Source organism: Pelodiscus sinensis, chromosome 1, assembly GCF_049634645.1.
Source record: "Pelodiscus sinensis isolate JC-2024 chromosome 1, ASM4963464v1, whole genome shotgun sequence".
In the NCBI taxonomy this organism is placed as follows: Eukaryota; Metazoa; Chordata; order Testudines; family Trionychidae; genus Pelodiscus; species Pelodiscus sinensis.
The window spans coordinates 108,697,128-108,724,479 of record NC_134711.1 but is presented as its reverse complement, the minus strand read 5'-3'; the positions used below and the strand labels follow the sequence as shown (position 1 = coordinate 108,724,479).

Sequence of the window (27,352 nt, the reverse complement as noted above, 5' to 3'; positions counted from 1 at the left end):
TGCTTCATTTCCACAGTCTCATCACTAAAGAGCAGGCAGCTGGAGAGTGTGATTGAACAGAATGTAAATAAAAGGAAGGGGAGAAGAAGAGAAACAATGTTATCCCTAGGAAATTACAGCAGAACACCCTACATACATGCTGCATTCCTCTCCCCTGCTACTATGCAAATGAGAGGTCTAGTGGTAAAAGGAGGGAACTGTTAACTAGGAGACTTATAGCCTAACATTCAGAAAGCTTCGGAGGGGTATCCATGTAAGTCTGTAACTGAAAAAAATATAAAAAACAGTGAGTAGTCCTGCAGCACTTTAGAGATTAACAAAAAAATGTAGATGGTATGATGAGCTTCTGTGGGCACAGCCCACTTCTTCAGATGAATGGAGCAAGGAGTCCAGAGTTGCAAATAAATAGCAGAAAGAGGGGATGGGGAGGAAAGGGAAGTGAAAAAAATTGTCAATTGCAGTGTCCGTGCTAAATGTGGCTAATAGAGTGGGCTATAAATGCCTGATACTTAACTTGTAATGTCATCAGGGTGTTGAATGTAGCGGCCCATCCAAGTAAGGTCTTTGTTCAGAACTTGGTTCAAGGTGTCAATCTTGTAAATGAAATCAAGTTCTGCAGTTTCTCTCTCAAGCTGGTTTTTGAAATCACTTTGTAAGAGTATAGTCACTTTTAGATCCATTAGTGAGTGCCCAGGCAAGTTAAAATGTTCCCCAACAGGTTTCCATGTGTTACCATTTTGAATATCTCATTTGGGTCTGTTAATTCTTTGCTGTAGAGACTGTCCAGTTTGGCCAATATACATGGCAGAGGGGCATTGCTGGCACTTCAGAAAGCGGAGCACTCTTTTCAATGTTCACAGCATAATCTTAGTAACTAGGCAATTAGCCGTCATAAGACAGGATTTTCAGGTCTCTCCTCCACGTCGGTCTTCTCTCCTGAGCCTCCGGTCTCTCTCTCTCTCTCTCTCTCTCTCCTCCTCCTCCTACCTCTCCCCCTCTCTCTCTCAGCTCTCCTCCACCTCCTGCCTCTCTCTCTGTCTCTCTCTGTCTCTTCTCCTCCCCTCCTGCCTCTCACTCGGGGGACCGCGGAGCCCAAACAGTCGCTTGCGCCACTTGCTCCCACGCGGCGGCCTGGCTGAGCGGCGCAGAAGTCAGCCGAGTGCCACGGCGGGAGGCAAAGGGGGGTGGGGCGGTGACATTCATGGCCAGGGGCAGGGCCTGGAGCCGCTGTCACACTGCACATCACTGCCCCACCCCCCTTCGCCTCCCGCTGTGGTTCTCGGCTGACTTCTGTGCCGCGCAGGGGCGCAAGCGGCCGTTTGGGCCCTGCACTCCCCATGCAGCACGGGGCGCCCAGAGGGAACAGCCAGCATTTCAGGCAACAGCACTGCCCAGAGGGAATAGCCAGCATTTCGGCGTTACAGACTCTCAGACACTGGGCTACTATATATATGATGTCACACCACCCCTCTGTGCCTTGGATGTAAATTGAAAATGACAGTGCTGGTCTATGGGGTGTTGGGAGACTAAATTAATGAATGTCTTTAAAGTACCTTGAGATCTCTGGATGGAAATCACCATGGAAGTCCAGAGTGATACCACCACCACTCCTAGAGCATGGTGTGGGAAAACTCTCAGAAGTCATTCCCTACCCCAGGGCAGATTCTAGCAAGCATGAATTTTCCATCCTCTACCCATTCAGCACTCTGCTTTCTTAAAGAACGGCCTTTACTGGGGAACACGTAAGGTGATAAATCTTCTTTTCAGATATAATTCAAGGCAAATAAGTAGAAAGTGTAGAGACAATTGTAGAGAGTAAATCTATTTGACTGTAGTTGTGTGTTATATAAGAGGTTTCTCATATTCAGCTCTGTATTAACACACACATATAAAGAGACGGACTGATTCCAAAAAGGTAGACAAGTTCTTATTATCATAAAAACTAAGGGATTCCCAGAACTGCTTCTTTGCCAGCAAAGGATCCATGGCCATATTGGACAATCCTGATAAAAATAATGGTAGAATCTATAGACACTGGAAAACAACCTACTCTGATACAAAACCTGCACCCCCTCTCACAAACCAGGTATTTCTCCCTGAAACACATAGTCTGGGAGTACAGTCACATTGGCATTCCTACACTGTCAATTTCTGATGTCATTCTTACCAGCACAGTATCCAGGCACTGCCTCAAGTTACATGCTCACCCCAGCACACAATCCACAAATCATATCCGCAAGTATATATTATGTCAACAGAGAAATAGGCACACAACAGACCCACGGTTGAGTTACAGCAGAAACATCTTTGAGGAATAATACAGAGAAACAGTGAGCTGCTTAGGAGCTGCCTGTGTTGTCAAACAGAAAGAGGAGGCACGCAGAGATCTCAAAGGGGTCAGGCAAGCTGTAAGTCTAAAAAAGCTCTATTCCTAAACACCAGATCAGACTGGGCACATTTCTCAGGGCTGTGAAAAAATTGTGCAAGGCCTACCTAATCCCCATGGCAGAAATTTCTAGACTAATGGAAGAATTCTTCAGTTGACCTAGCTACTACCTCCCAAGGAAGTGGATTTACTGTGGCAATAGAAAACCTACTTCTGTTGCTGTAACTAACATATCTTTACACTACAGCACAACTGCAGTGTAACTACAGTGCTGGTGCTATGCTGCTGTAGCCCTTGCAGTGTAGAAATGCCCTAAGAGACAGAGATTTTTCACTACAAAATACAACCTGTGGGCTCCAAAGTGGGCTGCTGCACACAAACTAGGGAATGCACACAGATTAGCTTTCGCTGCAAGGGCGTATGGATTTCACTGCACCCATGAGGCCTAGAACACACAAGTGGTTACTCCTTTATAACTTAAGTCCCTCAGGTGCATGGAAAAGTGATCCCCCGAGTGACATAAGTTACACCAATCTAAGTGCTGGTGTGAACAGCGCTCTATTCTGCCGACACAGCTACTGACACTCTGGGAGGTGGAGTAAACAGGAGAGCTGTAGTGATTCTTGTGTAGACTGAATTGCAGTTCTGGTTGCCCCATATCTGGATCCTACCATGCTTCCAGGCTAGGAGCATGACTTGCAGAATTAGTGCCCTAGTGCATACATCCTGCTGTTCTCAGAAGTTAGGACTGCAAATTGTGACACTAGTGTCCTGGTGTTTGAATCCTCCTCTGTGGTGTTTTCAACAAGCACCAGTCAGGAGTTACTCGGGCACGGAATTAAAAGTCTTATTTTTCCTCAGAGAGAAATGACATTGCTTACATTGGATTCAAGGAGGGGGTGAAGGCGGGTTCAGCAGAGGGATGCAATTCTGGAGGCTTTTTATTTTAATAAATAAGTATAACTACAGGGTAAAACCTCTGTCAATACAAATCCTATGGAAAATATTGCTCTTGTAGGCAGAAGAGAGACTGGCTAGGTTTGTGTATTCAGGCACTGTATATATGAAAATATTTTAGAGGCCTCTATACTTAGCCATTGTGGTTTAGATCTTTCCCAGGCCAGGGGTAGCTGTGTAAGCATGTAGTCAGCACTGGCCAAACAAGTACTTTTAAAACTATACTATTATTAAGTCAGTTAAAGAAGGTTTCTTGTTTTGGAGATCTGTAACTCAAGACCCAATCTTAAAAAAAAAAAACCTTTCCAACATTTACTATGAAAATTGCTTTTCAGTATCTCTATTTAACTGTAGCCAGACCACCTCAGGGTCATGATCTCATCTGATCTCACCAGCTAGGCAGTGGTGAAGCTGGTCAATACATAAAGGAAAATGCAGGATGCTTCAGGAAGTGATGTGGGCAACTCAGTGGGCAGTACTCTTCCTCTGAGTCAGCACTGAACTCGTGCTAGCCAGTGCTAACCAGCGGGAGAGGCTATGTTTCAGATGAGATAAATGAAGGCTTGACTAAAGAAAAAAAATGGCACTTTTCACAAGAATCAGAATGTAAATTTGGCCAAATGCCAACATGAGGAACTACATTCTGCCTTGCTACTTTTTTCCTGAAATTTCTGTTACAGATGGTATTTCCCCCACTTTCTAAGTTGTTACATTGTTCAATAGCTGCTGTGTTTCATTCAGACGTGGCTGCACTTCAGTGGTGGGTGAAGTGTTTCTTTGCATATATATTTGTGAAGCATTTTGGGATTTTTCAGAATAAAAGGCATTAGGGAAAATGAGAGAGATTTTTAATAGTAGTAAAGTTTTCTGCATTTGATATTTTTATAGCCTTTGGCCTTTTTTCCCTATATAATCCAAGACTGCCTTATTTCAAATCTCCTTCAGACATGAGTTTTCCCTTACGATAACCAGAAACTCATGAATCCTGCATATACATAGTAAGTACTTTAAAGGTGTTGAACATGAATGGGATAATTGACAATGACAACTCAACAGCCTGGAATTAGAACAACTGTCCTTGTCTTCCCTCATCACACATCTGTGATTACATACTAGGGACATGTGTATACTTACCGGAAGACTGATGCTTCAGAGGTCGATCTTCTAGCATTCAAATTTAGCGGGTCTAGTATAGACCTGTAAATCGAATGCCGAAGGTAGCTCCCACCGGCGTCCAGTACTCCTCCTTTTGCGAGGAGTAAGGAAAGCCGATAGGAGCAGTGTGGACACTGCCAAGGTTTGACTTAAGGTAAGCTGACTACGCATTTTATATAGCTGGAGTTGAGTATCTTAAGTCGACCTTCCTGGCCTAGTGCAGACAGACTTGGTTTGCTCTGTGGGGTACATTTTAGAGCCATATGACACTTTCAACAAGACCCCCAAAAACTATGAAAATCAACCAGTTCTGAGATTTTGCACAAGCTCAGCCCACAGTTGTTGAAAGGTATGTTACCCTTCTGAGCACAGATGGGACTGAGCTGCAGTTCTGCCTTGTAACCCATAGTCTGGACAGACACAAAGCAAGATCAAACTCGGCAGCTTTGATGCAGGAGCACTTTGAAATTTTGTGTTCAGTACAGGAAAAGACGTGTAGCAAAATTCAGAAGCTGCAAACTCCCATACATAGAAAGCAAATAAAATACTTGCACATCTCTGCAATTCAAATCACATGGCTGCACGTGGTTTGAATCAATCTGCTAAAACATACACTCCTAAATTACACATGTAACTGCTCAGTATCACATATCTGTACACCATCTACAAGTGAGGTGCATCTTTTGGAACATTTTACCCTTCTCTCTTAGGTCTTCAGTTGATGGACATTAGTCCTTGATAGCTGACACAACAAGTGTTATCACCCAGGCAACCACTGACAAGAATGGGCTTGACCAACAGGTGAAAACTGGATTAGAACAGCTGCAATAAACAAGTTAGTGTTTTTATGTACTAGCACCCTCTACTGGATGGAATCGAGTTTGCTCTGCTATGTGTCATTGAGGCTATACCGTTATCCTTTAGTTAAATCGGTAGGGGTCTGGGCTGCTGGAACAGGGATACTTGAATTCTATCCCATTATGAAGTTCAAAGTATGCATGCTGTATAACGCAGAAGAAGTTAGGAAGTCCTGAAGTGGCCACAGATGTGTTACAATATAACTCACTGTTTGGCCCAGCAAAGTCAGGCTTAATACTCGGCTTGATGGCTCTTTTGACGAATGTGTCTAATCAACTGCAAACTGTCAGGGCACATTCTAGTAAATAGTGGGAAGAATGCTTGATTTTGATGAAGAAAATAAAAAACAGAACACCAGAAATGTCCAATCTCTACACACTGCTCACTTGCTGTAGTCAGAGAACCATTTTGAAGGCAGAGGCATCACCGCTGGTTACCTTCTGTTCATTTGCATACTTCACACCCATTGGTTGCAATGTGTCAGCAAATGAAACTACAGGTCAGGGATGAGGTGCTTTAATAGAGCTGAAAGATAAAAGGCATCAGGATTGGAAAAGGAGAGGCTGCTTCATATCAAGAACTTTGCTTGCCCAGTAGTAGCGAGGCTAGAAATTTTCACTAGGGCTCCCTTTATTTACTCTTGCCTGGTCTACCTCCAGTACCAAATATTCACTGAAGGGGAGAGATGATGGAAGCAGGATTAGGGTTACTGGAGGGAGGGAGAGATGACTGGCTAAGTTATCGCTGATGAGATGGTGCAATTGCTCAGGCTGCTCTGCCAAGTGCATCAAATGGGCACTGTATCAAAGGGAAATAGTTGTTGATATTAAAGTGATAAAACAAGCAGAGGAAGAGCAGCTTAAATAACTTAATAAAAGGTAGGGTTAGTGGTAGTATCCTGTGCAACTGTTACAGGTTCATGGATAGAGACTCACTGAGGAACGAAGATGTTGGACTGGCATTCCTGGAGAATGAAGTACTGTATTTATCAAGGGAACAGGTGCAGCACTAGCATCTACAGTACAAACTCCCCCAGTTCTGACCTGCAGAGAGTATTTGTAGGGCATGAATGTATGGCTTGGTCACATACCTCATTCAGTTCCTGGTCTCAGTGCTGAGATTGCTAGCAAGAGGGCAATTCATGCCAACTATGGTGGTACAGTAGTTTTGGCAATCTGGACAATTTTAAACTAGGAGCTAGACTGAGATCACAAAATCATGACCTGTAACCCACAAATCAGCCTTCAGGTGATGTGTAACTTTCAGTTATGACTGGTCTGAGCCAGATTTGTATTGATCACCTAGAGGTGATAAATAGCTTATTACCACATTCCTATTTAAGAACACAGGGACTTGTATACCAGATCAGACCAATTATCCCTCTAGCCTGGTATTCTATCTCTGACAGTGGCCAGTATCAGCTACTTCAGAGTATTACATGCTTGTATCTTTCAGCTTTATTAAACCTGAATCCCTCTATTTCTGCAATTTTCCCCCCTATGGGGTAGTGAGAAGAAAAAAATGTCCCAGTCTGACACAGATCCCATCAGTTCTTAAACTGAACAAACTGGGTGCATCTCCAGGCACTGTTGGCCTCTCTTCAATCTAATGAGCAGGTCTAAAGGTCAGGCAAGAGAAAAAGGGAGCAATGAAGCAGCGTGATATTTCACTAGACACTTTCATGCTGCGTTCACACTAGTACAAGAGAGGCAGTCCCCTGCTATTCCATCTCAGCTAATGCCAGGAAAAGGAATAATAGAATCATAGAAATAAAGAATACTAGAACTAGAAGGGACTTTGAGAGGTCATCAAGACCAGTACCCTGAACTCATGGCAGGACCAAGCACTGTCAGGAAATACAGTGGCAAGGTGCAAACCTTGTTTTCTGCTGAGAAACAAGTGTAACAGTCCCAGCTGTGAAGTCCCGCAACAAATCAATAGGGAACACCAGAGATTCTTATTTTCAGAAACTTGTGGGGCAGAGAGGCATGTCTCAATGCAGTTCTCTGTAGATTGTGTCTCCATATGCTCAGATAGTTGAGACAAAACAGGGAAATTCCCAGAGGAAGACTGGGAATCCCGCTGGCTCTCTCTGTGCTGGGAGATGGAGTGTGAGCAATGGTCAGTTATTAACATCATGCTCGACCACGGATGTTGCCAGACCAGACAGTGCTGGACTAGAGAGGTTCAACCTGTTCCAGCTTTGAATCTCATGCAGTGAACCTTGAGTATATAAAGCCATTATACTACTGATTATCAAATAGCCCCTTCCATCTAAAGATACCAAAGCATTCGACAATTTGCTTACAAATTATACAGTTAAAGATCATTTTACCCACTGTGTAATGCAGCTATTCCTGATGTGGAACACAGCAGCTGCTTAATAGTACATGATACAATACATTAAAAATTGAAGAATATCTACTTGAAACTACAGAAGTTTGCAGATATTAGGGATTCCAGCCAAACTGGAATTTGGGCAGGTTATTAGGAACTAACAACCCTATTTCTGTGAAAAGTGCTCCAGAATCTTTAATGAGAAGTGGGTCAAGCTCCTAATTTTACAACCCATGTGAATGATGATGTTCTCCAACAGTACAGTACCCTCTCGCTCCCTGCTCAGACATTGGTTCTGTGCTAACAGAGAAAAAGGCATCTCCTGCATCACTTCTTCAGTCTATGGGTTTTCACTAAATGTTTCCCACCTGGAATACTAACCTAGCTCTGTCTTGCTTAAATTAGGGAATCATAGACTGAGATAACAGAGTAGGAGAAATGGGGAACAAAACACAGGAGAGGAGGTTAGTGCTGAGAGGAGAGAGCTTACAGCAGTGGGTTCCAACTTTTTATATTAACTACCCCCGGGCCCTGCCCTCTCTTCTAGTCCCTGCCACACACAGTCTGGGTATTTATCGTCCATTCACCACTGTGGTATAAGAGTGCAGTAGTGGTGGCCCAAGAGCAGTTGCCACCTTGCTCCTTTTTCTGTCCATTTTCTCTTTTACTTCTATCCTTTTAAATCCCAGTTACCTCCTTTCTTGTTTTATTTTATTTCTCCTCACTGAAACGCTACATGATGCCCAGGGTAGAGATCCTTTGGTGACGACTGCTCATGCTCTCTGGGCTGAGTGGAGTGCTATCCCAAGATTGGGCTGCTCTTTATAACTGCTGTTCTGCATGCATGACCCAGTCTCATGGCTCCTGACATAAGAGGCCCCTGTGGGAATTAAAAGGAGAGCAGTGGCTTTCAAAAACCTACTCACTGTTTTTATAACACATTTGCACTTGGGGTTGGGATGAAGAGATGAGTGTAGATCACACCGAGGCCTTGTCTCCACTTACCAGAAGATTGATGCTGAGGAGATCAATCTCTCGGGGTTCAATTTAGCAGGTCTAGTAAGGACCCACTAAATTAACCGCCGATCACACCCCCATCGACTCTGGTACTCCACCAGGTTGCGAGGAGTAAGAAAATTTGTTGGGAGAGTTTCTCCCGTGGACCTCCTGCAGTGGGCACACCACAGAAATTTGACCTAAGGCATGTTGACTTCAGCTATGCTATTCATGCAGCTGAAGTTGCGTATCTTAGTTCGATGTTGTCCCCTTAGTATAGACCTGACCTGATTTTCCTGACCACACTGCTTCTTTGCACTACTTGATACTCTGTCTCTCCTTGAGGAAGGACCTGGCACGCCAGGATGAAACAATAGTTCTGGGTATCAGAATCCAAAATAGATTATCCTTTTGGAGATGCATCTATTTGTCTCTCTCCCTGGATCTGCAGCCAAAGCTCTCACCTGCCCTTACAATCAATATGCTGAAATCCTGAGCTTGACTGAGTCAGCCAAATTTCAGTTTTCACAGCTGCAATAAAAGGAGCCAGGTACTCCTGAGTTCCAATCTTGCCTCTGTCAGTGACTCTGGATATGTCTACACTATGGGTGCTACACATAGTATCGCAGCTATGCCGCCAAAGCTGTGCTGATGCAGCAGAGATGAACAATACCCGCTGATCGCGAAAGGGGCACACACTCCCAGAACAGCTTTAGTCATACCCACCCCTCCCAGAAAGCAGCACCCCTCTTCCTGCTGCAACTCCCAGCTGTTCCTCCTCTCCCAGCAGAGTTAAAATAGAAGCCCTTCCCTGCAACTCACAGATATTTCTCCTGCCTTTCCCTGCTGGGCTCAGTTTGCATGTTCAGCTGTCCCACAAGGAGGGGGCCTGGCCACACCATATGACCAAACAATCAGCAGGGAGGGAATGTGACCCTGCCTGCTCCTCCACACTCCGCCTCTGCACTGCAGCATTAGAGTGTAGACACTTGGGCCTGGTCTACACTACATGGGAAGGTCGAAGTAAGATATACAACTCCAGATACATAAATTATGTATCATAAATCCCCATCTACACAGCAGGAGGTCGATGGGAGCAAACACTCCCGCAAACTTCCCTTACTTCTCATGAGGAGTAGGAGTACTGGCACTGAGGGGGGGAACCCTTTGAGTTCCATTAACAGGTCTATACTACACCCACTAAATTGAACCCCGGAAGATCGACTGCAATAGCAGTCCATGTAGTGTAGTTGTGCCCTTAGTGTTGCCAACTTTCCCAATCAGCCAGACAGGATGCCATTTGTGGCAGCCATGTCCAGTCCATCTGACTGGGAAAGCTGGCAATCCTCTAGACATTTCCCACATCAACAAAAAGGGTTTGTCTTTCAGCACAGTAAATCTACTTCTCCAGGAGATGGTAAAATTCTTCCATCAACATAGCCACAATCTACACCAATGAGTAGGTTGATCTAACGACATTGCACAAGGCAGAAAAGTTCTCACAGCCCTGAGCAATGTAGCTGTGGTCGACGGATCTAATTTTAAGCATAGAACCAGCTTCAATGTATGACCTTGGGCAAGTCACTTAACCTTTCTATGATGCTGTTTTTCCCATCTATAAACATATAAATGATAATACTTATCAAAAGGGGTTGTGAAATGCAGGACCCTCCCTACACATGTGGACTACATGGCTGTATAGGGCACATGAAAGTATGGGGCACTACCAGGACAGCCGTAAAGTGGGTCAACTTTTGCATGTGTGGGAGCTGACTCACTGTTTCCTGTTGTCCTGGTGGTGCCCCAAATTATGGGGGGGTCTTGGCGATCCCCTGTGGGGATGGGAACAACTGAGATGGGGAGGTGCATAGGACCCCACATATTCTTAGCACAGCCCTGTAAAAGTGAATGTTTTCTCTTCACTTTCAAGACATTAAGGGACAAGCATTATTATTTAGAACTAGAGAACAGAAAAAATGTCCCTTTTTGTTCAAAATTGATCAGATAATGGGTTTTTTTCCAGATTGCTGGAAGTAAATCTGGATGTCATGGCACATGGAATGCTCAAGACCTGTCTATGCACTGCATGAACAAAGCTTCCCTTGCGACTGAACTATAGCACCAAACTAAGGACCTCAGCCAACCACCTTGACTCACATGAGTGACCGTATTGAAGTTTAAGGAACCTGCCACCACACTGAGGAGAACTCTTTAGTTCAGGGCAGGACTAGTCAGAGCATGGTTGAATGGGGAGCTGTTAGTGTAAATGCAGAGTAATTTTTCTTGTCACTCTCCTTTTCCTCAAATAGAGACTTTCACAGGGCTTGGAAATAAGTATGGCTATTGTATCAAAGGGCTTTAGCAACTCAGTCAAGCACAAGTGCAATGCTGACAGACCCTAAACATTGAACCTAAGGCCTCTAAAACTTAGGATACGTCTACACAGCAACATTATTTTGAAATAACTAGCATTATCTTGAAATAATTTAGTCCGTGTCTACACAGCAGGCAGTTATTTCAAAATAACATCAAAATACTGTCAAGCTGGAGGACTTCTTACTCTGACTCCTGTAAGCCTCACTGTATGAGGAGTAAGAGAAGTCGGAGAAACGGTACTCTATTTTTAAATAAGTGCTGTGTAGATGCTCCCAATTTTGAAATAAGCTACTTCAAAATAAGCTACGCAATTGACGTAATTCAATTTGTGCAGCTTATTTCGAGTTAAGCTCTACTGTGTAGATGCACCCTTAGTGTAAAAGCCTTCACTTAATGAGCTAAAAGCCACCTGCCTATTAGCCAAGGTTGTAGCAGACTCATCAATTGCTAGATTAGTGGTTTCCAAAGTTTGATATTGGTGACCAGTGTTCCATCTAAGCTGCAGGGCAGCACAGCTTCACAGGTGATTACTCAGCCCCGCCCAGTCAGTGAGCTCCCTGCACAGAGCCCTGAGCCTCTGACTGGGCGGGGCTGATTAATCACCTGTGAAGCTGTGCTGCTGAGCAGCTTCAAGGGAACACTGTTGGTGCCCCCTTTCAACAGCAAATCTTTGAGTGTGACCCCCTTTCTAAATTAAAAAAAAAATCAACACTATTATAAATGATGGAGGTAAAGTAGGGCTTGGGGGTGGAGGCTGACAGCTCACAACCTCCCATGTAATAACCTTGTGACACCTAAGAGGTCACAACTTCCCAGTCTGAGAACGCCTGTTCTAGGCTATCATGAGCTTTCGTGGGCACAACCCACTTCTTCAATGTGAAGAAGTGGGTTGTGCCCACGAAACTTCATGATACCATCCACATTTTTTGTTAGTCTCTAAGGTGCCGCAGGACTATTAATTGTTTTTAAAGTTTTTTCAATTACAGACTAATATAGCTACCCCGCTGAAACTTTTGTTCTAGGCTACGAGCCACTAGAGGGGGTAGAGCACTACAACAAGCAGGTATGGGTTATACAAGGGCTGAATGACAGAACTTTACTCCTACTCTTTCCTCCCCTCTCTGTGCTATTTATTTGAAAACTGGACCCGTTAAACTCCATTCATGTGAAGAAGTGGGTTGTGGCCACAAAAGCTCATGACACTATCTATATTTTGTTAGTTTCTAAGGTGCTGCAAGACTATTTGATGTTTTTTAAAGTTTTCCCAGTTACAGACTGACACGGCTACCCCTCTGAAACTTTAGAACTTTACCAACTAATTCTTTCCTGTGACAATAAAAGTGTATTTTTGTTGAGGAGGGACTGTCTTCCGTGAAGATTGCCTAGTCTCCCTTCCCTTCCAGCCTGGATTGGAGTGACCTTCTTTTATACCATGAAGACTGAAACCAAGATTTTCTACAACTTGTCAAATCAGCTCCTGGGCTAGCCAGGGGTGAAATGAGAGCATTGGTCTGGAATGAGCCAATGTGCCCAGATAAACCAGGACTTGTTACTAATTACAGAACCCTGACCACATGGGATACCCTGGTAGCCTTAGGTAAAAAGACACAGACTGTGGTGGGAAATGAATCAAGATTTTCCATATGGAAAAGTAGGACATTTGTAGTGTATATGACTCAAATAACAAATCTAAGAGTTAACCAGGCCTTAGCCATTACTATGTAACAGTGCCCCTACCTTAAGCTCACTGATCAGTAGAGCTGAGTGAATTACTTGTAATATAAAATTTGATGAACTTTGACTCTTTTTCCTCTTCTCAGATTTTTCAAGAGTAATTTATAATTTTCTCAAATTTACTATCCAAAATTATTTGGCAGAGAATGCCTGCAAATAATTCCTGATATGCAGATGGTTTTTGAACATTTTGTTGCAAGTACATGATAACTGACATTTGACTAGCTAGTTAGCTTTGGCTGAACACACAGCTGACAGGTGTGGTTTTTGTTCCCCAAATGGAGCAATTCAAGTCTTGAAATCAGGTTTCTGATGCAAATATTTGCATTTATAATTTCAAAATACAAATCTCATCAACACTGTCTATTTGCTTTTAATGCACTGTTTCTATGAATATTCTTCATGCCAGTACATTAATTTACAGTAGTATTAATGGAGATCATGTACAAAAACAATCAACCTGAATTCACTATTTTAATTCTAGAAAATATTAGTGGGAAATATCTGAGATATTTACTTAGCTTTACTGATCAATGGTGCGATCCAATGATGTAGATGTAGATTCACACACAATTGTTTGTGAATCTGCCTATGAATTTTCAATTGTCTTTACTCCAAACACAATAGGTTGGCAATAAAAGTGGGACCAATTGCATTTTAGAAGAGGAACAAGAACAAAGCAATGCAAAACAAAGAAAGAAATGGCGTGTTTGGTCTGGATTGTGCTTTGAAGCAGCTTCAGAAGAGAGTGTTAGTAATTCTGTGGAAAACCTGAAAGAGTTTTTAGAAACAAATGGTATAGGGCCTGGCAGAAAAAGTTCCTGACAGCAATGGGACCAAAGGTGTTTTTTGTTTTTGTTTTGTTTGGGGGGAGGGGCTTCTTAGATGTAACATGGTTTTCAAGAGTGCCTGTTTGGACAACAGTGAAGCAAAAGGTTCTCTCAAATCATAGCTTTAAAACACCCAGTTTCCACGTGATTAGATTGTCTAATTATATTGGAAGAACAGCAAAGATCTAATTTGTGAATGGAATATGCAGTAGAAAGTTGCACAGCAAATGAACCACCAGTTTAGAAGGAAAGAATTCTGGATATTCATTTGAAAATCAACTTGTCTCAGCCTCTCCAATCCAACAATGTGGACACAACTAAGAATTCAATTAGCAATGAATTACAAGGCATTACACACAAAGTATTGGAATAGTCAGCAAGAAGAACTAGTGGGAATACGCTTTTGTAGAGCTGGTTAGAAAATGGAATCTCTGTAAACATCACTTAAACTCAACCACTTGTCCTAGTTTGGATACAGGGTAACACATTCAGATCAGTTTTAGCAGGTTAAATTAAAGCCTGGATTTGAACTAAAGATATTACCCTGCATCTACAATAGAAGAAGTGGCTGACTTTAGTGTAGATGGGATTTAGATACCTCATGTTGTCTAAGGCTGACCTAGACTTCATCATTTTTCTTTTAGGGCAAGGCCTTAGTCTGACTTGTTCCCTTCTGGCATAATTAATGTACGAGGGCTTTTCTTATGGACCAGAAGGCACAAAGGTTAGTATGCTATTTGAATGATACTCTAGTTAAGAAGAAACACAGATATATAGTTACATAATTTGGAAGCAGCAGTGCAAAGACACTATGAAGCTGAATAAAGACAACCGAGTCCCCTGGGATGGTGCTGTCTTCTTAGGACCCAGAACCAGTACTGAAGGAATCCATCTAGTAAAAGAAAAAGATGAACCTATGGAGCTAGCACTGACACGTAATAAAGTTATCCTGTTGCAAGCTTTTCTGGTATTAATAAGTGATTGCTGAACAGTCAGTCACTTTATACTCCTCTAAATTGGTAAAACCGCTAACTGAATCATTAAGAAAAGGTAAAAATGGGGAGAGGGGAGATGTTCATAGAAGTGCCAAACAGTGACACAGGCGAGTGAGCAGCATCTGTGCAAATATAAGAACCTTCTGACTCCATTTTTCTTGTAATGTTGGTTTGTGAGACCTCCTGGTTGGAGTGGGGACTGTGATCTCACTCAGATTATAGAATAATGAAATACCATGAACACCTGCATGGTAGAATGTATTACATCTCAGTAACTGACCACAAAACTTTACTTAAGTTCTTAGAACCCAAGGCTATGTAGCATCTGAAGTGATAGCATCTAGTTGAGACATTCCAAATCTTTTCAAAAAATACACAAAAATAAAAATGTCAGTATAGCCGCTGAATAAAACCATGACATAATGCGGAGCCCAGATCCTGCATGATCAGAACAATTATGTCAGTAGATAGTGTATTAGGAAGTCTCCAGATTGGCTGAATTTGTAAAAGAAAAATACTGGGTAATTTTATTTTATTTCTATGTTGAGTGTAAAAAAACAAGATTCCAGGAAATTAGAAGTGTAGTGTGCATGACACCTATGACATAATTAAAATGCTTTTAAAAGTTAACTTCCAATCAAGACAAATTTGGCTTTGTGTCCTTTTCACTATTCCATGATGTATGAAGGAGGTCTGGACGATTGTGAGATCAAATAAGAAAATCCTCTTTGTTTTTTTCCCTTTAAAAGGTCAGCTCTTGTCTATCTTGATGATGCTATGATTTTGTATTACAACACAACCCATACGAAACGAATACTAAAAATTGAACAATTGACAAGGAAAGAGAATTTTAGTCAGATGGTTTAAAAACACCGATTGCTCTTTTTTTTCTTAATGCCTATGTAAGCTCAGAAACTAAAGACCAGTTTGGAAAACAATTACTTTATTAAATACTAGAGGATTTATCTGACCTTGCTCAGGTCCTTAACTGAATTTTTGTTTTTGTTTTTTGTTTTTCTTCATTTAAATCATTACTCTGGGGTGGAGCTGGGGATGGAGATGAGGGGTTAATATGCAAACTGCTAGGGGGAAAAGGACAACCTCGGCCCTCTCTCACTGCAGCAGTTTGGAGCCAAGTGAGAAGCACCTCTCCATGGCTGCTGCAGAGGTCACAGCTGAGGTAGGGATGCAAGTCCCCCAGTTGGGGGAGAGACAGATACACAGACAGACACGCAAACAGACAAACTCAAATATATAGTAGGTAGCTTTCTCTACCCCTGCTGCTCCAATGGGGTATAGCTGTCCTGACCCACATCTTTGCTCCCCATGGTCATTATACAGGATAACTGTCCCTCCTGGCAGACCCCCCTCTTTCCATACAATGAGAAACAACTGCATTCCAGGCACATCCCATTGTGGGGGCACAACCAAACCCAGACCTTGCTTTAAGTTATGATAAGAGGAAGCTGCATACCAAATTTGGTGATCCTAGCTTTTACCATTTGTGTGTCTGTCTGTTCAAGAACTCCTCCTAGACAGACAAACTCTCTCAAATATATAATAGATTCTACCCTCTAGCCCCTCAGTTAAGTTGTAATAACTTGCAAGAAACATCATCTTCGACTCTCAAAAAAACCTCCAACAAAACCAAGGAATTTTTTATAGAGATTTAAAGGTAAGAAACAAACAGCCTTTCTTTATACAACAAAGAGAAACACATTTTATTTATTTTTCAGATCACTTTTAAAAGTTGTATGCCACAGTGTCTGGACACAGATTGCTGATCTACCTAGAAGAGTTTGTTCTAATTGAATGTCTTTGCAGGAGAGTCATGAAGTCAGACCAAAACTCACAGAGCTGTTGAACTAGTCTCTACTCATTAGAGATCACTTCAGCACTCTTGCTTGTGTAGTTGAATTAATCTCTCTTAGGGTGCGTCTACACAGCACTCTAAACTCGAAATAAGATATGCAATTTGCGCTATGCAAATTGTCCATCTTATTTCAAATCTATTTCGAAATAGTTTATTTTGAAATTTGGCGCATCTACACAGCACCAAATTTTAAAACAACATGTTATTTAGAGACATCCTGTAACCCTCGTGGAGGGAGGGTTACCAGGATGCCGATATAGCGTGCCCGTTATTTCAAAACATATTTTGAAATAGAGGGTGGCTTGTGTAGACGCAGGGTAGCTATTTTGGGATACCTCCAGTATCCCGAAATAGCCGTGAAATGTAGATGTACCCTCAGTGAACACAGTTTTCCTAATTCTCATTTAGATCAATAGTTTTCATCTTTTTTTTTTTTCATTCGTGGACCCCTAACCATTTTGAATGAAGGTCGAAGGACCACAGGTTGAAAACCACTTTCCTATGGTAATAACAATCTTTCACAGACTCCTTAAACATAGTTTGTGGATCTTCAGGGGTCTGTAGACCACAAGTTGAAAACCACTGCTCTAGACTTGTAAGTTAAAGTTCTGAAAAGTGACTAATAATTTTGGGGAACCAATTTTAGACAACTTGAAGGGGGCCTGATTTTCAGACAGTTTTGAGCCTTCGCATCTGAAAATCAGGCCCCTTTAAAGTTCCTTGAGTCAGACAACTCAAAATTAGAGCCACCCAAAATCAACAATCTCTTTTAGAAATGTTGGCTTTAATTACCTCTACTCCAAACACAACAGCACTAACCACAAGGCTATTGGGTTAGCGCAAGGATTGCTAGACAGCCATACCAGGAATCAAACCATTTCTCTCATGTGGCAGAGTAAATCAATCAGGAATCTCTTGCATGGTTGTGCAAGGCACTAATTATTTCATCTTTCAGTCTTTCTTTAGATGTGCAAGGGGCTGGAAGGTTGGACTGTTAGGGCTGGTTTCTGGAATAGGATTTTAAAACAAATTAATTCAACCCAGCAGAGAATTACGTCCTTCTCTCCTTCTCCACTTTAATCCTCTCTTCTCTGCTCTTCAAAGGCTGAGGTGTATGCAAAGGTTTTCCCAAGTAAATTAAAAACTACAGCAAATGCAAAGGAATCAAATTCTAAACAAAATAGAAACAGAAAAGCCATATGGGGGAAATACATGCCATACCCATCTTTGAGATTTTGAAAGAGGCTTAAAGAGAGACACTGTCCCTTTAAGGATTGCCTCATAATGCCTGATCTCTGGGAATAATCAGAGTTGCAGCATAAACTGTGTAGATTGTAACTGGCAGACAACAGGTTTCCCGAAGCCCACTATACTGCATATATTTAGAAAGAGAGTGAGTAATTAGAGGAAGGGAATAGCGACCCTCCACTCGTAAGAGCTGTTAAATTTCTCATTGCACAGCCAAATTTAAAAATAAAATGGAGGAGCAGAGAGAACCAGCTTCCAAAAGTTCTAGAGAGAATGAGTGTCTAACATATAACTTTTTGAGAAAGGGACTGAGCTACAAACTATGAGCCCAAAGCAGCCAGGAAATGCTGCAGCAAGAGCCAGACCCACAGCTCAAGCCACAAGAGAACAGGTCAGTCTGGGATGCATGAGACTGGTTGAGGAGTTATATTTAGACAGGTAAACATGCACAGTAGAAGAGACTGGATTCACACAGACCAAGCCATCAGTTTTTGCTGGGTACCAAGAGAAGCGCTCACAAGAAAACCATGGAAGGGTAAGTATCTGCAGGCTAGAGCATCACCAAGTATGAAGTTACGGACAGACTGACAATCTGGGCACTTCTTCAGCATTATTCTCTGTACTCCCAGCCCCTCCACGTGGTTTTCATATTAAATGAAAAGGCTTTTCAGGGTTGTGTTCATGCGAAATTGCAGTCTGAAAATAGCTGCAATGCTAAGGGCAAGGTAGGTGCCTGTGGCAAAGTGCAATTGTACTCAGATGAAAGACTTCTAAAGACAACCATCCTAAGAGATGCAGGAGGCAATGCTGACAATTCAGCAGGCAGCACTTTCCCTCTGTCATTTAATTCAGACCCGATACCATAACTTGGGGTGACAAACCCTGCATTGTTGTGGGTGCCATCTTTCAGATGAGATGGCAAACTAGAGGCTGGGCTATCTGTGATTCTTTAAAGTTTAAATTCTTGTCGTTCCAACCAAATTCCAGCTATATAACTAGATTCTCCATCTACACTACTCTGTGGTTTCAACCAGATACGGTATTTTTTTTTCAATTCCTGTCCTTAAATAGTCAATGTTGCTGTGAACTGTTTAAAAAGCTGCCATGTTTTACCATAGAGGTGGCTGCACTTCCAAAGGATAAATTAAGTGATCCCTATGCATATATAGCTTGTAGCTTGTATTAGTTTCTCCTTGGAAAGCACTTTGGGATGAAAGGTATTTTATAAATATAAGATACACAAGAGAATAGCTTCTCCGTGAAATGTGAAACTGCTGTGCTAAATAATAACAATCACTCCACTTCATTATACATATAAATGTCACATAAGTTTTCTAGACTGGGATGCCAGAAGAGGCCATCAGATCATCTAATTTAACTTCCTGTAGAACACAGGCCATAGCATTTCATCAAGTTACTGTTACAGAGATCAGTTAACTTGCTTTTGGCTACAGCATTTCTTCTAGAAAGGCATCCAGTCTTGCTCTGAAAATTTTAAGAAATGGAGAATCCACAACTTCCCTTGTTACTTTACTGGATTGGTTAATCACCCTCACTGTTAAAAAATTGTGTCTTAAATCTAATTTGAATGTCTGGCTTTAATTTCCAGCCACAGTTTCTTGTTACGCTTTTCTCTGATAAAGAAAAATATAGTTCCTGCAATTCCCCCTCTTCCATGAAGGTACATCTACATCATAGTCAAGTTATCCCTGAAATTTTCAGGGTTGGACTAGATGACCTCCTGAGGTCTCTTCCAACTCTAATCTTCTATTATTCTGTTTGATAAACTAAACAGACTGAACTCCTTAAGTCTCTCACTGTAAAGTACCGTTTCCAGCCCTCAAACCATTTTGTGTCTCTTCTCTATACTTTCTCCAATTTTTCAGCAAAGTCTGCATTGCGTTTACTAACAAGTTCATGTCCCTTTTTCTATAAAAATATGAGCCACAGTACAAATTGTGCTACCTTGAAAGTTTGGGCTATTTGAATCCTGATTTTGAAAGGATTACTGAAGGGCTTGTTGTGTTCTTCAAGTTATTTCAAAAGGTTTTGAATGGTTCAAATGGACAGTGTCAATGGTTTAGGTGACACTGTCAGCCAACTTACACTTAAGTTTTGCTTTAAAAACCCTAATTAATAGAAATATGTTTACATTGACTTAAATAAACAAACTATTTCTAATTATTTGCTTTCTTGCATTTCTGGAAATCCAAATCCATCATCATCATAGTGGTGCAGAAGCACTCTATCAACAAAATGTGAAACTCACCAGCCTTTTGATACAGCATGAAATGCAAAGAGCATTGAAGATGAAGAGTAACAGAATTGCCCATCTCTTGTGATTTTATTGCAAGTTGTACAATATATGGCATTTTACTAAGAGCCCCAGCTCCTGTAAACAAGTGACTGCATGAGAATCACTTAAAAATTTTAGTTTAAAAATGTAAGTTTTTAGACAACCCCCCCCGAAAATATTACCTTTGCACACTCTAAAATCTCAAACAAAAAACAACCCAAACCCAGAAGAGAAATTAAAAAAAACCCCAATTTAAAAGCAGCATAAGATTGTTAAGCCAATCACATAATGCTGGGGGCCTTAATTAAGATTTTTCAAATGTCTGAAGTTGGCAATAATGAAGTGAATTAAACTGTAAAATCCTTTCAATGTCAATAATCTAATAACATGTAAAGACATGGTAGTTTTAATTACTGCATACGATATTTATTTTAGAAAAAAGGGGAATTCAGGGCATGTTTAAAGAGAAGAGGGTGCTAATATTACAGCCACAAAGTGGCTAGCAGGAAACTACTTTCCAACAGGAAGGAATCCCTCGCTGACAATCCTGGGCATAAAAACACACGTGAGAGATGAAGCCTGGGAGCACAGGAAATCCACAGATGGAAAGAGGCCAGCTTGTCTATCCAATTCTGCCTCATAGTCTGAATTGGCAGTTGGACCTCACAACAGTTTTCCTTCCATATACTCATGTAATTTCTTTAAAAAGAAAAAAATAATATGTAACATACACTAGTCTATGGCACACTTGGTAATTTATTCCATATATTGACAATGCTTGGTATATAAAGAAATGCCATCTTCAGTGCCTAGCCTTTCCTCATATAAGTCGATGATTAGGACACTAGTGTAAATAGGAAGCTCTCTTTCCCCTCCATTCTATTCTATGTTAAGAACCCCTCTAGAATTTTATAAACATAGTCAGGCCTATGCTTTTGTTTTCTTTTTTCTAAGGACCTGAACTTTGTAAATATGATGGATATGAGGATGGATATGTACCAGCAGGCAAAAAGTGCTATGAAAATATGACAGCCATTTAATTGTGAGTGCATGGCCAATGTGCACAAATAAGTGCATTCATGAGTAGGGATGTCAGTGTGTAGATGACTACACCATTAACTGATAAGCCTGGGCTCATTGGCAAATCTTGTCAATTTACACATTCCCCTCCCCGCTTGCTGCCTCTGTATCAAAGGCAGTAGGGAGGAGGGAGAGAAGCAGGAGCTGGAGCCTGCAGAGAGCTAGCTCCCCACGAGTACTGGATCCACCTGCACACCCCCAAGCTGCTGCCTCTGATAGAGAAGCTGCAACTTGGAGGGTGAGGGGGGCAGACTGGAGCCAATATGCGTGGGGAGCAGGGTGAGGGAGGGGGCAGGGGAGGCTGCCGTGAAGCAGCCTCTGTCCTCAGTAGGCCCATGCTTCCTGCAGACAGAGGATGCTTCATGGGATGAAGAGCAGTCTCTGTCCATGGGGAGCTCGGACCCCCATGGACAGGGTCTGCTACCGCAGAGCAGCCTCTGTCCGTGGCAGGCCCAGGCTTACTATGGACAGAGGCTGCTCCAGGGGGTGCAGAGCAGCCTCTGTCCATCGGGAGCTTGGACCCCTGCAGACAGAGGCAGCAGCGCAGGATTGCATTCAGCTGGTCTGCGCAGGAAGCTGGTTTTTAAACTGGCTCCCCTAACAGACTGGCTCCCACCTGCCACTCGCACTGCTCCCTCCGATACAGAGGCAGCAAAGCACGGTTGCAGTGGGCTCCCCAGGAGTGCACTGGCTGCTGGCCCCAACCCCAGGGACTATAGAATAGTCTTGTAACTGCTAAGATTTCATGCAGTTACACCACTATTCAGTTACACAATATCTAACATCCCTATTCATGAGGGAGAGAGTGTGTATCCGTGTGAGTGTATGTGTGCATAAGAGCAAGAGTGATTTCTCATATGGATAAGAAAGTGCATAAATGCAAAGTGAAGAAGCCAGTGTTTATGCACATATGTATATTGGGTAGTGTAAGGGGGTGCCTATGCAGACATGCAAAGGAAAACAGAGCTTGTTGTCCCTCCATAGGTGCATCAAGGTTGATATGAAACTGGAGGGGAGAGAGATCAATGTAAATGAGGGTGCATCTACACTGCACTGTAGTTCGAAAGAAGACACGTAATGTGAGCTATGCAAATTGCGTGTCTTATTTCTATCTTATTTCAAGATACCTTATTTCGTAATTTGGCACTGTCTACACTGTGCCTAATTTCGAAATAACCCGCTATTCCGAAACTTCCCTTACTCCTCGTGGAATGAGGTTTACAAGGACGTCGCAATAGCAAGCCCAAAATAACGGGCTTGCTGTTAAGAGGCAGGATAGCTATTTTGGGATACTCCAGTATCCTGAAATAGTGTTGCACTATAGATGTAGCCTGAGAGATAAGAACTGGCACAGAAGGGAGACAAAAGAGAGTATACACATAGGCAGCGTGTCAGCTCCCGCTTTGGGGAGGCAAGCTAGCTAGCCTTGCCCCTTTTGCCCAAGGCCCCGCCTCCTCATGGCAGAGCCCCAGCGTCTCCCCCCCTTGTAACTGCCCTATGCACAGCGGGTCAAGCCACCATCAGGAGCAGCCCCCCAATCTGCCATCCCTGCCAGCACTACCAAGCCTCTGTTCCCCTGGCCCCTGAGCACTGAGCCAGCACCAGCACTTGGCTGAGCAAGCAACCTCCCCACGTACTGGGCCAGCCATAGTGCCACCGGAGTCGGGCTGGCCCCAGCACTGAGTAAAGCTGCCAGGCCTCCAGCCCCAAGTGCTAGGCCAGCCCCAGCACTACCAGAATTGTGCTAACTCCAGCTGGCAGCCTCCTCAAGTGCCAGCTCCTCCCACCCTGAAGACACTGGGCTGAGCCGCTGGCCCCAACAGGGCCCCGCAGAGCCCCTCCTTAGTCCACTGGCTCTTTGTGTCACTCCTCACTCCCCTGTCCCCAGGAGGAGGGATGCGGTGCGCAGCAGGGACCTTTGGACGTGGAGGATGGAGTGGTGGAGGCGGTGGGGTTCTCAGGGAAGAGGATGCTATAGTGGCCCGCAGCAGGTTGGCAGCAGCGCTGGGGAAGGCTATGCCCGTGAGTGTATGTGGGTGCACAAGTGTACATGTTATAGGGATGTAAAATCCGATTTTATCAGTTAAATGGTTAAACGTTATGTTTAACTGGTTAACCGATTCAACGTCCCGTCCCCCACCCACGACGTAGCGGGCCTGGCCGTAGCAGCCAGGCAGGGCGCTGCTCTAGCGTGGCCAGGTCGGCAGCACCATGGGCTGCTCTGGCCAGCCTGGGCCTGCCATAGGCAGAGTCTGCTGGGGTGAGTGCACTGCGCTGCGTCGCAGGTGAGGGGCTGCTCTGGTCAGGCCTACCACAGCATGGGCTGGTGGGGAGCTGCTCCAGCCCAGCCAAGCCACCAGTTAACTGGTAACTGGTAAGCAACACCCAGTAAAGGTGATGCTCACCAGTTAACTGGTGACATCCCTAATATGTTTGAAAACAAAGGCCCATTAGACCAGGGGAAAAGGGAGATTATACGGGTAAACATAAGTGTGTTGGCACATGCAAAGAACATGTTGATGGGCATTATATAAAAGAGCTCTTTGAGACTACATCTACACTGCAACGCTATTTCAGGATACCAAGTATCCCAAAATAGCTATCCCATGTCTTCACAGCAAGCCCATTATTTCGGGCTTGCTATTCCAACGTCCCTGTAAACCTCATTCTATGAGGCGTAAGGGACATTTCAGAATAGCACTTTATTTCTAAATTAAATGACTCAGCTATTTCGAAATAGCATTGAAATAAGATACTCAATTTGCGTGGCTCAAATTGTGTATCTTATTTCGAGTTACGGTGCAGTGTAGATGCACCCTGGTGAGGAAGAGAAAGAAATGGAATAGGTGGGAGCATGAGTGCTAGTACATGTAAGTGTCCTGTATGACACAGAAAAAATTGGTTCACGTGAGAATGTCTGTACTGGTGCAGGTGTGTGTATCCACACTTGTATGCCTGTGAGAGAATAGAAGTAGGTGTGTGCATTCATGTGTATGTGAGAAAGGAGTAAGGTGTACATGTGTGAAAGTATCTGTGTGCGCATACCCACAAATTCTATGCAAAGGTAGGGGAACAAGTGTTTTAGACACATTCAGTCAGGTTTGGAGTGAGAGATTTTTTGCAAATATGCATGTGACTTGCATAGGGGAATTGATATGCTTTTATTATGTCAGGATGAATCTGGGTGTTGGTACATATATGCACAGAAAAGCAGGTGCACATATTTATGCATGAGAGATTGAGAACACATGAAAGAGATGGGACTACGTTGGTACACACGAGCAGCTAAGCTGTCTGTACAACAGACCTTGCAGAAAGCGTGAGTTGGTGCACTTGTGAAATAGGTGCAAGAAAGAAAGAAAGAAAACAATGATGCATGATGATGTCATGTTGACATGTGTGGAAAAATGGGCATATACCTGCTTGCATTCTAATCTATATAAAAAGGGCTGATGTGTATGCAAGTACACATGAAGAGGAGATTGAGGGGATGCACAGCTTGTTCACATAAATTTGTGTGAGTCGCCATGTAGACTCATAGACTTTAAGGTCAGAAGAGACCGTTGTGACCATCTCATTTGATATCCTGCACACTGAAGTCAACCAAACCTCACCCAACCACTCCAGCAATACGTGCATAACCTCTGGCTGAGTCTCTGAAGTTCTCAAACCCTTTTTTAAAAACATCAAGTTACAGAGAATTTACTCTAGTTCAAACCCACAAGTGCCCTGTGTCCTATACAGCCAACCAACAGAAAACCCCAACACAAAACAAAAAATCCCCCCCCCCACAACCTTAGGGTTTATATGATTGCATCCATAAGCCCATGATGTGGTAACAAAACAGACCTAGTCTGCCTAACAGACATTTACAGGAGGATGGGCTTGCTTGGAAGACTTAGTAATGACATGTAGAGCCTTCCCACCTTTAGGTCACCAATTCAAAGCTGTAACTTAGCAAAACCAGCCAGCAGCAGCCTTAGTCCAAGAGATAAATGTACAGTGCATATGAACCACTGCTTATGATGCTCTGTCCCAGCAGAGAGGCTACGGCTGAATTAGTCACAGAAACTGCACTCTGGCTGTGCAGGAGCTCGCTGACAGAGCGGGAGAAAGGCAGCTCTGCTAGCGCCAGGCTGTGGAGAAAGCACCTTCGTCTCCAGGTCGATCAGTTTTGGTACCTTTCCCCCCACCGATTTCAACGGCCCAGCACCACCACCCGCCGGAGGGTAAGGTCTCGCAGGACCCCAGGCGACTCCCTGCTCCTGCGTTGCAGCTTGTGAAGATGTCCCGAGCCATCGCCAGGCGACGGACCCTCCCAGCAGCCGGGGAGGGACCGGAGCAGAGGCCCCGCTCCCGCGACTTGTCCTGCAGCCCCCTCCCGCCCCCGCGAGCCGCCGCCAGGTCAGAAAGCGCCAAGTGACAGAAAGTTGTGGAGAGAGTTTCGCGCCCACCCAAGTGTGTCTGCGCCAGGGCAAACCGGGGCCAGGGCTGAGCAAGGCGAGACCCGGACCACCACTCCCCAGCTGCAGCAACGCCCCGCGGCAGCTCCCCCTCACCTGCCCGCGGCGGGGCGAGCGGGGCCTGCACACAACAAAGCTGCGGGCGCAGGCAAGGCCGGGGGGTCCCGCCCCCCATGAGCAGCAGCAGCTCCAGCTTTGTTCCCGGAGACCCGAGCGAGGCTCCACCCGCGCCGCCTCCGGGAGAGAAGCCGCTCCCGCCCCCCGCAGCCCCCACCCTGGCTGTGGCCCACAGCCCGCTGCCTGCCCCTTTCCCGCTGCCCAGCCCGCTCCTGCCCCCTGCTCCAGCCCGGCAGGCCAGTTCCCGCCCTCAGCGCCGCCCGGCCCGCCCTGGGAACTGCTCCTGGGATGCACTGCCCGGGGCTCGGCACAGGCGGCTGGGCCCGCCGGGGAAGGGGCTGCCGGAGCCGCCGGGAGCGGGCTGACAGCCAGGCTACCCCCCACCCCACCCCGCCGGCGAGGGAGGGGGCCCGAAGGCACCGGGGAAGCATCAAGAGGCTCAGCCCGGAGCCTCCCGGGTCTGCACGTCCGGGACCCCCCTCCCCCAGCCAGCATGACAGGAGCATTGGCAAAGCCCCAGCCCAGCCTCCTACCTGCATCTGGCGCGGGATCCTGTCAGGCTGCAGCTCCGCAGGCAGCAGGTGAGTCCCGTTGCCTGGCCGGGGCGGCAGTGGCAGGAGGGAGGAGACGCACCTGCCCCCCCGGGGCCCACCGGCTCTCGCTGCCCCTTAGCCTTTAAATCCGGAGCTCGCCCGAGCCCCCCGTCCCAGCAGGCTCCGGCGCCCCAGTGCCCAGGCCGCCCGGCTTCTCGCTGTGCGGCGCCGCTGGAGGGGGGCTGCTCCCCACTCGCTGGCTCTGCTCCGGCCGCGCGGGGGCTGCCCGGGCTCTTCTTCCCTGCAGCGGCGGGGACCGGACTTAACTTCCAGCCGCAGTTTGCAGCAGCCGCGGTGCCGAGTGCAGGGGCCGGAGCACAGCGAGCAGATCCCGGGGGCTCCGGCAGCCTCCGCCCCGGGCGCCTCCCCCACGCCCTGGGCCCGCCCCCGGGCCCGCCCCAGCCCGGTGCGCAGCTACAGAGAGCCTAGGATCCCAGGGGACTCCCGCCTCTCAGAGTCTGGGATTCCCTCGGCCCAAGGGATAGCCTGGACTCCTACTACCCCCGAGCCCGGGCTTCCCCGCCCCCACGGGGCTACATCCTGTACAGAGCGAGATCTTCGGGACACAGACCCCAATCCCGGATCCCCTTCTCCCAGGGACACGCCCAGAGCCCCCACTCGCCTGGGCCTCCACTCCCTTCCGGACACACCTCCCCGCTGGGGTTTAAACTGCCTGTAAGAAGCCAAGCATCTACACCCCTCCCCAGAGCATGTCATCCTTCTCCCTCCACCCGCTAGTGAAACGGATTGTCTTTCCCCAGCATCATGGAGGCGAGGCTGGGGCTGGTGTGCCGATCGCACACTTCCAGAAAGTTACCCTAGGACCGTTATCCCGCTCTGCACAAACCATCGCCCTAAATAATGGGATGAAATTAAAGGGGTGGGACTCAACGGTATTAGAAGAAACCTTCCTGGCAGTATAAACTTAAAACTTCCTGGCAGTGTGATATTTGTTATAATTTCCCCTACTTTTAACATGGGCATTTTCACATCAAAAGTTAGGAATGGAACACATCCAGCCGACTTAATTATCTTAATTAACAGGGGTCCTACAATTG

The 27,352-nt window shown here is 44.9% G+C and overlaps 1 protein-coding gene and 1 long non-coding RNA gene across 5 annotated transcripts in view; one reads left to right on the top strand and one right to left on the bottom strand.

Annotated features, from left to right (window-relative positions):
• WNT5B (Wnt family member 5B) overlaps positions 1-26,757 on the bottom strand; it is a 107,739-nt gene extending 80,982 nt beyond the window's left edge. For 2 of the 3 annotated variants that reach the window (XM_075941194.1, XM_075941178.1), the window contains exon 1: positions 26,235-26,757. Coding sequence is in view for 1 of the 3 variants with exons in the window: in XM_075941178.1 (XP_075797293.1) it covers positions 26,235-26,240 (6 nt within the window). In the remaining 2 variants the exon portion in view is untranslated. Of the gene's footprint in view, positions 1-25,138; positions 25,258-26,234 lie in introns of all 3 variants that reach the window. The other variant, XM_075941195.1, reaches the window with a different exon arrangement.
• The window catches only part of LOC142831292 (uncharacterized), a 128,774-nt gene continuing 127,398 nt past the window's right edge, over positions 25,977-27,352 (top strand). For both annotated transcript variants that reach the window (XR_012907017.1, XR_012907012.1), the window contains exon 1: positions 25,977-26,282. This is a non-coding gene — a long non-coding RNA (uncharacterized LOC142831292). The remainder of the gene's footprint in view (positions 26,283-27,352) is intronic.